The sequence below is a fragment of the Parus major genome, chromosome 6 (assembly GCF_001522545.3).
Source record: "Parus major isolate Abel chromosome 6, Parus_major1.1, whole genome shotgun sequence".
Classification (NCBI taxonomy): Eukaryota; Metazoa; Chordata; class Aves; order Passeriformes; family Paridae; genus Parus; species Parus major.
In genome coordinates, this window is record NC_031775.1 from 32,853,090 (window position 1) to 32,865,005 (window position 11,916).

The window sequence follows — 11,916 nt, forward strand, 5'->3', positions numbered from 1 at the left end:
GGAAAAGCTTAATTTTCTCATCAGTATGTGTCAGTTGCTCCAGTACAACTATTTTCAACTGTATTGGGGAACTTTCTGCATTTTGGACCATATTTTCTATTCTTTATTTCTTTTAGAATCAGATTTAACCCACAGGCACGACCTCAATGCTATTAGTTGTGTATTTATTAACAAGTTTTCCCTACGAATAAAAGGATTTCCTGGATTCTGCAATGACTTTTTAAATATTGTTCTGATCCCTCCCACGTGGATTCTTTCATTTTGTGATAGTTTCGGAATCGTATAGAGAAACTCATAAAATTTTCGCTGATGTAACTCAGATGCAGACTCTGAAAGATTCTCCAGCTTGAAAATTAGTGGTTTCCTGCTGCAAACTTTACTGGCACTTCCTATCCTGCTCTTTTATTACCTCAAATAAACCTCAGTGCAGCATCACTTTCTTCTGGTATTTCACTCCTTTTTATCTCCTCCGTGCATCCTTTTAGGAATTGTCTTTACCAAGTGCTTGTCCTTCTACACTCAGCTCCTAATTTTGTCCCCAGTAACTTTGCAAATCCCAGGATCCCAGACTGGTTTGGGATGGAGGGACCCCAAATCCCCCCCATCCCACCCCAGCCATGGCAGGGACACCTTCCCCTGTCCCAGCTGCTCCAGCCCCAATGTCCAGCCTGGCCTTGGGCACTGCCAGGGATCCAGGGGCAGCCCCAGCTGCTCTGGGAATTCCATCCCAGCCCCTGCCCACCCTGCCAGGAACAATCCCTGCCCAAAATCCCATCTAAACCCACCCACTGTCAGCTTAAAGCCATTCCCTGTGTCCTGTCCCTCCATCCCTTGTCCCCAGTCCCTCTCCAGCTCTCCTGGATCCCCTCCAGGCCCTGGCAGGGGCCCTGAGGTGTCCCTGGAGTTTCTCCTCTCCAGCTGAGCCTCCCAGCCGTGCACATCGCTGCTTTTTTGGGTGCATTTTTACACAACTCCGCCTTTTTCCCACGCGTGTGACCCGGCCCGCAGCCGCAGCCGGGCTCCATGGGCTGCGATATTCCCGGGGAGCGAGGGCCCGGCTCTCCCCGGATCCCTCCCGGAGCTCCCCCGGCTCTGCCCCTTCCCCTGCCCGGCTGCGGCTTCCGGGCGGGCCCGGCCCCGCCCCGGCAGCGCGGCCTGCACGGCCATCGGCGCTGAGGGGCCTGCCAGGGACAGCACAGAGCCCCAGGAACAGCACAGAGCCCCAGGGACAGCACAGAGCCCCAGGGACAGCACAGAGCCCCAGGGACAGCACAGAGCCCCAGGAACCCCAGAGAGCCCCAGGAACCCCAGAGAGCCCCAGGACTGACGGGGAGAGCCAGGGAGCGGCCCGGAGGGTGGGCAGGCAGGTGGGGAGCGGGGGATGTTCAGCCCCCCGAGCTGCGGGGGAGCCTCCGAAAACATGCTGGTTTTCCTTAAAACACTGCTGGGGGGAGGTGGGTGGCAGCGGGATGGGGTCGCAGCAGGTTTCCGTGGATCTTCACCGAAATAATGGCTCCGGGAAGGGCCGGTTCCCTCCCCGGGGCATCCCTGGGCGCGTCCCGTGCCCCGGGCGCGGCTGCGGGTGCAGCAGTGGTGGGGTGACAGAGCTGCTGGATGTGCTCCGAGCAGAGAAACTGCACCAAAACATTGCTCGAAAGCTTCTCCCAGAGTGGTTTTAGTGTTTCCCTGGCTGGGAATATTCCAGAAGTATCTGAGCGCCGACCTGTGCCATGTGCTCGGGGATGGTGCGGACCGTGGTGCTCCCTCCCAGCCTGACCCACTCACTAATACACAGCAAGTTAATAACAAGTAAAATATAAAAATATCCTTTCATCACTTGTACAAAAGCCAAGCTCTGCAGGTGTTTTAAAACAGTTGCACTAATGTAACTGCATGCAGTTTTTAAGTGTATACAACCATTTAATTTATTTGCCCCTCCCAAATAAACCTTGTTTTTGGTGATGTGTGTCTTACTTTTGTGGAGTGGAGCTCTTACTGAATGGGGAGGTTCAGAACTGAATGGAGTCTGCTGTGTTTCACTTTGAAAAACCTCAGTTTTATATACTGAGGCATTACAGGGATGCTGTGACTGTCATTTCTCAGCTGCCTTTTGTGTCCAGGCTTGTGCTCCCCTGCACAAGGCTCATCATCTGGAGGGGTCTGTTGGAATGACAGAGTTCCCTTGCAAACCTGCTGAAGGTTTTGGCCTCCAAGCACTGCCTGTCTCCCTGATGCACTGAGAACTAAAGTTGGGGATGTGGGCTTATTCTTTCTGGGGCAAACCCCACCTTTCACTGCGGGGAAATGTCTAAAAACATAATTTTCTTGACATCAACATTATTTGAATGTTGTCTGTCTGTGATATCTTTTCATAGTAGAACTTGTTTGCTTCATTTTCAAACAGAAACGTTCTGAATATGGACAGATCTACCCAAATCTTCAGGTTTCAGCAGCAGAAAGATGTGGCTGTGTGAGATTGTGAGGTGGCTTTAGCAATTCCTATCTGCATTCTGGCCCATGACAAGTTCATTACACCAATTACAGCAGCAAGTGAACAGAAGCTCTATAGGAAACTGTTGTAGTTAGAGAGCAACTTGTGCTACCGTGGCTGCTTCACCTCCTGATAACTCTGTAATTAACTTGTCAGCACTGTTTTAATGCCTCACTTGTGTGGAGGATCAGTTCCTGGCATCACTGAGGGGAGCAGGGCCTGCAGGAGAAGCTGCTGCCCTTTGGGAGGGTTCCTGGGGTTGCCCTGAATGGCTGAGTTTAGGACTTGTGCAGGAAAAGCAGGAGGTTTGGTGTGGGAAGTGTGGGTAAGGTGTAAGGGCTGCACCTGAGCAGTTCTGGTTAAACTGACTGGTGACAGGGGAAACACCTGAAAGAAGCAGTAATACCAAAAATCCAAAAGGGACCATGTCAAAGGCATGGATGGCTGTTCTTGTAGTGGTTTTTTTTCCTGTTCAGTAAGGGGTTTGGAGGACTGAGAACAGCTGGTGCTTGTGAATTAACCCTCAGGGTGCTGGCTGGTCTGGCAGCGTGGGAGCTCCTTGTCCTCCACCTCTGCTGGCATCCTCACCTGTGGGGGCTGCAGGGTGGTTTCAGCAGGAGTTGTTCAGGTGTTGGTGCTGGAAGAGCTTCATGGGAACAAACTGGGGGTCCAGTGGTGTTGGGGTGTCAAAATTAAACAGCAGCCTTCAGACCAGACAGCTGTTCTGCCTGGGACACAACTGGCCTAAATTATATTTAATTTCTGAAAGAAAAAGCCTTTCTGCTGGTGAGTTGTTATTGCACAGTTCACAGAACAGTGTCAGAGAGTGCTTTGGGTTGGAAGTGACCTTAAAGCCCATCCATGGCAGGGAGACCTTCCCCTGTCCCTGCTGCTCCAGCCCCAATGTCCAGCCTGGCCTTGGGCACTGCCAGGGATCCAGGGGCAGCCCCAGCTGCTCTGGGAATTCCATCCCAGCCCTGCCCACCCTGCCAGGAACAATCCCTGCCCAATATGATGATGGGGCAGAGATTCAGCCTTTTGAGCAGGAGCTGCGTTCCCACATCAAATTCTGAACGTGTGAAACTTCCACATCCATCCTGCAGGCACTGACATTCCCCCTAACACCACGGAGATTTCCTGCTCAGGATGCTCCCTGCCTGCAGAGCTGGCACTGCCCGTTCCCAGAAGTTGTCAGGGAAGCTGGATACACATCCCAGCCGTGGCAGAACTCAGAGGAGCCAGCACTTGTTAACTCTATTTGTTTTTATTATGGACATCGATCTGCCAGTCGCAATAATGCATTTATGGACATTTTTCTGCAAGCACAGCGCTGGTGGCAGTTTTTACTGACAACTTGAGTCATCTGGACAGGAGTTGAAAATACGTTTATTTTATTGACGGATTGTGCAATTCTCTCGTTTACCCAGTGTTCATAAGATGTCTGGACTGGTGAGGAGAATGTAACTGATGGGAAAATGGAGGGTAAAGTTTTAATTTTGGGAGGTTTGGAATCTTTTAGGTGGTGACAGGTTTCAGCATGTGTCAGGGGTGGGTTTGGGAGCTTTAATGTCATTAATGCTGTAATTAAAAACTGAAAGGCTCAGTGTTCTCACAGCAGAATTCCAGACCTGAATTCCCTCCCTGACTGGTAATTGTGCTAAGGTATAATGAGTAAAATCCTCCTAATAGAACAAAAAAACCCTGTTGAATTTAGTATTTGTGACACAGGTGTGCTTGGGCCAGCATGAAGTTTAACACCCAGCTGGAGGAGCAACCAAACTATGGAACCAAACCTGTGCTGAAGTCTTTTTTAATAAATGCAAAATGCAGTTTTAAAACAGCTGCTTATGGTCCAGGCAACTGCTTGAAATGTATTGAATGCCAATAAAGCCTGTGTGGGTTTGGATTTTAATGAAGTTGAGTAATTGTAAAAAGTTATTTGGAGTATGTTGCTACTTTGATGCTTTTGCTAATCCTTTTTTGAGTTGTTTTCTTATTTACTGTTTTATATCTGCATAGGTAAATTACTGTGTCCTGGTGCCTGTCAGGAGTATCAATGTGTACTGGGCCAAATTAAATGATACAGATAATTTCAGGTATCAAGTCACATGGAAAACTTGGACATGCAGCTGAGATTCTGAAGGTTATTGAAAATACCTGAACAAGTCACCTTTAATTGCAAAGAAGAGGGGAGTTCATTAAAAAAAGGTTCTGATTTCTGCTTTGCTTATTGATTGAAATAGGAGTTAAATATTAAAATGGCAGCATTGACCAATAGCCTGGAGTCTTGAGCAGCTTGGCAACAGAGAATAAATAATAATTTGAGATTTTATCTGATGGGTGCATTTTAGCTTTTCATTTTTATACAAATGCCACTTGTCAGTGCAGATGAATGCAATCAGTATTTTAATATATATATTAGCACAGCCCACTGGAGTCAGAGCTGTTCTGTTGTGTGAATCCTGCCATCTCTGTGCTCCACGTGCAGATTTAGGTCCCTCCAGGTAACCCTGCATTAGCAGATAGCAAGAATTAATGCTGTCTTGTCAGTGCTGCTGCTGCATAATCATCATCAGGAATGCTGAAATTATCTGAGTGCTTTAGATCAGTCAGCACAAGGCAAACAACGCTCTTATCTTGGCTTGTTTGTACATTCAAGTGTGCAGAAGGTCTGTTAATTAGTTACACTTTTTAATAAACACTTAAAGTATACTTAAGGCCCTGTTAAAAGATTAATTTTTCTGTTTCACATCATAAAACCAGCAGATGAGTGTTCAGCATGTGGCAGGACATGGGCAGCACGAGCTGGCTTTGGCAGCAGACAGGACACTTCTGCTGTCACCCACGTCCTGGGGAAACAGCTCCCACAGCTTCATATCCATATTCTGAATCCAAGGATCAGCAGAGGTGTAGTGGGAAGGGTGTGGGAAAAGGGAAATCCCATGCACAGTCTCCTGCTGACACCAGAAATACCTCTGCTTCTTGGCTGACTTCATGAAATATGAAGATTTGTAGTTGATGGGGTTTATTCGAGCTGGCCACTGTTGTTGTTTTAGGGTTTTTGGTTTGGTTTTTTGTTGTTTTGGTTTGTTTGTTTGTTTTCTGAAATAAGAAGGAATTAATTAGTTTTGAACCCAGTTTAGTGGGCCTGGATCATCATTCCCTTTTAGCTCAGAGGTTCAGGCAGGGGGATGGAAGTAAAATCTGGGTCTGAGGCCAAGGTTGTGCTTTAGGAAGGTGAAATTGAGATCCAGCAAGGCAAAGTGCTTCAGCTGAAACAAACTTTTAAAATAAAGCATAGAATCCCAGAATGGTTTGGGATGGAAGGGACCTTTAAGAACATCTCTTCCCACACCTTCCACTAAATCAGGCTGCTCCAAGTCCCATCCAGCCATCCCATCCTTGGTCACTGCCAGGGATCCAGGGGCAGCCCCAGCTGCTCTGGGCACCTTTGCCAGGGCCTGCCCACCCTGCCAGGGAGGTAAAAAAATGCTTGTTTTATTATTTTTTTCAAACATACCAATAATACTATTTTCACTGATTGCACGAGTTTAATGTACTTTATTTTATATTATTGTTAATACACCTGACCCTGGCTTTAAATGCTTTTCAGTTGCCTTTTTGTGCCGTTATATTTGATTCCACAGCAAGACTTTCTAAGAATATGATTAACCCTCTGGGTCATCTTATAATGTAATTATTAATGATTGATTCTGTTTATCCTTGGGATCAATATGAGAAGCAAAAATGCTTTGGCATATATTTGGGGTTGATTTCTTACATTCAGTAAACATGATCTGGTGACAAGACCGGTATTGGTTTATTACTCGGAACGTGTTTGATGAATCTGAAGTGTGTAATTAGTTTTATATAATGATGGTGATATGTGGGGTTTTTTACATGACTTATGTTAATATGGCCAATAGTGTTAACATCTCCTGCCACTAATAGTTAGGGTGGGGATGTATAGTAATTGATCTTCCTGGGAGTGCTGTAATGTAAAAACAATTCCGGCTGTTTGAAGTATATTTTACAAGTGTGCATTGGGCCTTTGGGATGTTATACTGAAAAACCCAATTGTACAGTTACCATGGGAACCCAATTAGAATAGATTGCTGGATTTTTTATTTTTTTTTTCTTTTTCAGGCTTTCATCTTGACCAAAAATCTAATGTACTTTAAATGTTTTCATATGGAATTTTGTTCGTATAGTCACTTGGTGTAATGGCTGGTTTTTAATTTTAGTGCTGAACCAGAGTGTTCTGTTGAGAGTCTCGAGGACTTATCCATCAAGGAGAATCTTCCTTTAGTGTTTAAAAGTTGATGAACTGAGAAAAAATACTTTTTATTAATCCAGTTTCTTACTGCCATCACATGTACTCATCAGGCTGCAGTCCTGGGGGAAAAAAAGCAGGGAAGTATCTCAAAGCCCAAGGACTTCTGTTCTAGATCATCAGCAAAACATGGCTGAAGAATTCCCTGCCCTTCAAGGTTCTGTTTTTGATGTCACCTCTGACTTTTCCTCACCTTTTTGGCCTGTTGACATATCCAGAGGTTTGGGATGCTCACGGGGCAGGGCTGTGATGTGTTTGCTTCCTGCACCATGTGTTCAACACCTGTTTGTGCATCTTCCAGGTGCCTTGGGAGCATCCTGCTCGCTCAGCACAGCTCCTGGCTGGGAGCAGAGGTTATGGGGAGCTTGGGAACGTCTTGCTGGAATGGCCAAGGGAAGCTGAGGCAGGAGAGATGGAGATGGATATCACTGCCCTTACTGGCAGCTTGGGGCTAGTGAGGATTGTCAACAAATTACTTCTTTTTTCCATACTACTGGTTAATCCCTTCAGTTTCTCCCACTCTGCAAATGCAGGAGGGAACTTTCCATTTTGGTGGAGCCATTGCTGCTGGCATGAAGGTTTCAGTTTTTTGAGGTTTGGTTCTGGTGTCTCACTTTCCACACCATGGAAGTGGAATCCCTGAATTCGATCAATGTGCATTGTTCCAAAGAGGTTTTGACTTCTTGACTTCAAAATCATCCTCAGGAGAAACCTGCAGCTCCATGTGAAACATTGACCTACTCCAGCAAGTCTTTGCAAGGCTGAGGTGCATTTTGGAGGGATGGTTTGGGCTTTCCAAGGGCTTTGTGTGGTTCCCCCTGTCTGGCTGTCATGGGGTTTGGACATGACTGGTTTTACCCAAGTTCTGGTCACCCAAGGAAAGCCTTGTTGGGTGAGCAGACAGAGCTCAAAGCAGGGTTTGAAATGAGCTTCTGGATAAATCTGGTTGTTGAGGCCAAAATTTCATCTTTACCCTTCAGGAACATCTAAAAAAACCTGAGTGTTGCTGGGTGCTTTGAAAGACCCAGCTCTGAACTGATGATAGAAATAAATTGATGTTTTATTTTTAGCTCTATCACAGATATTTTAAGTAGTTCTATTAGATTGCTCATCTGCCTGACCTGCATTTAAAGATGTAGAGAGTTCTTTTTGCAATGCCTGCCTTGTTACTATAGTTAAAATACTAATTATTCATCTTAATTTTAAACACTAACGTAAGATGCAATATTAAGATGAAATGTTTGCTTTTAAGAGGCTGGGCAGTGGCCATGTGTTCTGTCAGTGCCTTGGACTTCCAGGAGAGGTCTTGGAAAGCCTGGGATGCTCATATAATTTCATTTTTCAGAGATTTACCATTCCTGAAGTGGATACAGTTATCCCTGCCCATGGAGTGGTGAGTTCCCTGATTTAAGTGGAGCAGTTCCCATCGAGGCTGGCTGTGAGTCAGGATTGAGAAGCAGAGCTTTGGCACATAATCTCTTTGATTTTAAAAAATGCAGTGTTGATACCACATCTTTCAAAGACAGAGTGGTCTTGGCTGAGTAGCACTAAAAAAGAAACATAAAGGGGGGAGCTAAAAGCCAAAGAAATAGGAAATATCCCTTATTTCCAAGGGGAGAGCAAAAAGGAACCAGTTGTGCTTTTTAATTATATAAATAATGTTAAAGGCTAGAATTATAATAATTGAAGTTAAAATGTTTTAGGTACTCAGTGGCGTGAAATCTGTGCTTTTAAACCTGGAATATATCACAATCACTTGCTTTAAAATCACTTTCATGCCTTAAAATGTGGCATTTCCTAAATCACAAAAGGCTCTTCATTTTACTCAGTCACTTAGATGTACATGACAGCCTGTAAAAAATTATTCAATTAATACTTTTATCTTTTGAGGCATTCTTATTCCAAATATCAGAGTTGTGCAGTGCTTGTTGTGGAGGAACTCTTCAATGTGCCATCTGTTGATTTTTTTGTTTGACTCATGACAAGTGGGTGACTTAACATTAAAATTCCATGTTGTTTGTAAAAATACCAAACTCCCTTTGGAAATTCTGTCTGCTGAAACTTGGAGCTCATTTAAAAACTGATACAGAGGTGGTTATAGAGGGAAAACTCTGGAATTCAGATTTAACAATCTAACTGGGAATTTTTTGTCTTTTCCTTCCAGGTGGAGCCTTTTCTTCCACAATGGCATCGAGACTCGTTCCAAAAGTAAGTTTGCAGTGAAATCCCTTTGCATGGAGGTGTCCACTGGAAGTCCAGCATTACAAAAGAGTTCACGTAACATAGTTTGTTTTTTCCCCAGTGCCCAGCAGTCAGGATTAGGAATCCAGTTGACAAGATTGATGCTGCATTGTAAATCTCTGTAGCTCTGTCATGGTTGGTAACAGGCATCAGTGGACCTTTCCCCAGCACGTATCCATCTGCCACAGAGCATAAATAACAGGACAAAGGCACTCTCTCAGTTTTGTTGCTGTTTCCATTCCCTAGTAATAAACACCTCCCTGAAAAACAGGCTTAATTTTGAGGCTTGATGCTTCAGTGATGTAAGTGTAGGTCAGTGACATTGTAGCAAAATAAGGAAACATGGATGTTTATCCAAATATTCAGGCAATTTACTCTGCTGAAAGAAGGGCATCAGCACATTGTTAGTCTATAACTGTCTCCCTGAAATAGTTGAAATGAACTTTGAAGACACAAATATCCTTTTTTTTTGTGTGTGGAATACCTATTATTGTAACATTAGTGATGCTCCTCTAGGAAAACGTTTCTGGTACAATCACACCTGCATTTCTAACTATTCCTGTTGGCAACTTCTATCACTGCTCTAAATGTCTTAATAGTGGCATCTCTTGTGGTTTTAATCTGCTTTACATAATGTCATGTGGCTTAGGAGAGGATTATTTTGCTGGTTTGTGTTGTTTACCTCTTTTCTACAAAAGCAAATCGATTTTGTTTTTTAAAACAGAATGGTTGAGGGAGAAATCCAGCTAAATAAATTCTTCACTTTTTTCTTTTGAACCATCATCTCTTTAGTTACATTTATGCATCTTCCAGTTGCAAACACCTTTTAGCAGAGAAATACTTGGTAGGGAGAATCCCTGGTTCCCTCTCGTTGCAGGCTAGGTGTGATATAGCTGGCAAGTGACACGAAACTAATAATTTATTATCTAACCTTTTCATTTCCCCCACTCTCACGTGGAGTTGAAAGGTGCAGCTTGAGCTGTTAGGGGAGTTTTCCTCTTTTGATATGTGGGAAGACAGAAGGTTTGAGGTAAAACACTCCAACTCCGCTGTGGGGACTGTGCAGACACTTCCCTCTGCTCTGGATGAATATTAAATATTCATGTCCTGATGTAATTGGTGATTTTCGGGCTGTTTTCAGCCTGTGATCAGTTTGCACAGCCCCACGTTGGGGTGACACCCAGCGTGTGCCTGGCTGTGGATTTGCAGGAATCAATTATCACCCGAGCAATGTGCTGAACAGTTTTTAAGGAGGTTGCTGAAAAATGGTTTGGGAAAGCAGGCAGACGTGGGAATTTTCCATAATCACTGTCTGTGTCTCCCACCCCATCCCTGGTTTTGTTGCAGTGAGCAGAGATGAGGTTTGGGTTTGGGTTTGGCTGGGCTCTGGTTGTCCAAGGAGATCAGGAATTTGGGGGGGTTGTTTGGTGTTCTTAGGACAATGTGGCAATTTTTGTATTTCATTAGAAAACTCTAAATGTCGTTCTGTTCCTCGCTGGAGTTTTTGCAGTTACATTTGAAGGTAGTAAATGGATTCTTGTTCTAACCCTGATGCTTTGCTCTGTTAACAGTGAAATCCTTGCCCTGACTCGAGCAGGGATGGGTAACTGTAGGGAAGCCCAGATGTGTGTGTGCCAAGACTGTACTCTAGTATTTTTCTACAAGTCTTTGCAACCTCTTCTGTGTGTGTTTATTCCCCAGTATTTTGTGTTTTTAGTGAATTCCTAAAACACATCTTCCTGCTCTGCTCACTTCAAAATTTCCAGTGAAATTCTTTCCTCACACAAACTCGGAGATTCCTGACTCTCCTTCAGCTTAAGGAGCACTATTAATGGTTTTGTTCATATTGCTTAGATTTATTTTGTTATTATTCTCCAGCTTCTACTCTTCAGGTAGAGCTATTTTGGTATTATAAAGAATGATGGATTATATAGGAAAGTTTCTTTTGAAGCACTCCTGATATTGTGCAATGCACTTGGGGGTCAGCTGCACTTGACTGATGCATGATTTATCCCATGTCCCTGCCACTTCCTGAGATAAAGCTGCTATTTTATCAAAAATGCCAGCAAGTGTGATTTAGAATTTATACCCCTCCTTTTTCAAATAATTGTTCTGATTACTTTCTGGCACGGCAATAAAAAGATAAAGGTAATTGCACACAAATGTGAGATAGCACCAAAATACAATAAAATTAACCTGAATTAGCTTGACTTGTCGATGAGAAGTATTTATGAAATGTATTTTTGCAATAAGGGAGACTGATATTATAGCTGGAAGGTGAGTTATTGCCTTAATGTAATACTGTTTGAAATTTAAAAAAGAGACTGTTACAGTTGAGGGTGATTGTGCCTTTGAAATTAAGTTGAAGTGATTCTTATAATTGGCAGCAATAATGCATTGGGAAGGTAATATCTTTTATTGTGTTATGCCTAGTTGCATTATCTTTTATTTAGCTGGTCCTGACTCCAGCTCTGCAGAGAAGACAAGCAGGAGCAGATCAGGAATTTTGTGGATTTAGGTGATAAAAACTTGAAATGTTACCCAATATTAAAGTCATTCTTTTGCTGTTTTGTTTTGTTTTTTATTTTTAGCCCATTTTCAGTTCCCCTGAACCTGATACAAGGCTCATTTGATTAAAATTTCATTTGTTTTCCTCGTATTGGAGTAGTTGCCATGTATTTACATCCAGGCTGAGCACTCCAGACTCGCTGTGTGTGCATTTACAGCAGGGGCTGATTTGGGCAGTGAATTTTGTATTTTTGTGCCTCATTGTACAACCTCTGACAGAGAAGTGTGAACACACTCTTACAGCAAGCACCTCAATGGTTTTTAAGGAGTAGATCCTCAAATT

The 11,916-nt window shown here is 43.8% G+C and overlaps 1 protein-coding gene across 5 annotated transcripts in view; it reads left to right on the top strand.

Annotated features, from left to right (window-relative positions):
* The first annotated feature begins 1,270 nt into the window (after positions 1-1,270).
* Positions 1,271-11,916, top strand: part of MGMT (O-6-methylguanine-DNA methyltransferase) — a 145,440-nt gene continuing 134,794 nt past the window's right edge. For 4 of the 5 annotated variants that reach the window (XM_015633905.2, XM_015633907.2, XM_033515741.1 and 1 more), the window contains exons 1-2: positions 1,282-1,367; positions 8,989-9,032. In XM_015633905.2, coding sequence (XP_015489391.1) covers positions 9,009-9,032 — 24 coding nt within the window. In that variant the 5' untranslated portion in view covers positions 1,282-1,367; positions 8,989-9,008. Of the gene's footprint in view, positions 1,368-8,988; positions 9,033-11,916 lie in introns of all 5 variants that reach the window. The other variant, XM_033515742.1, reaches the window with a different exon arrangement.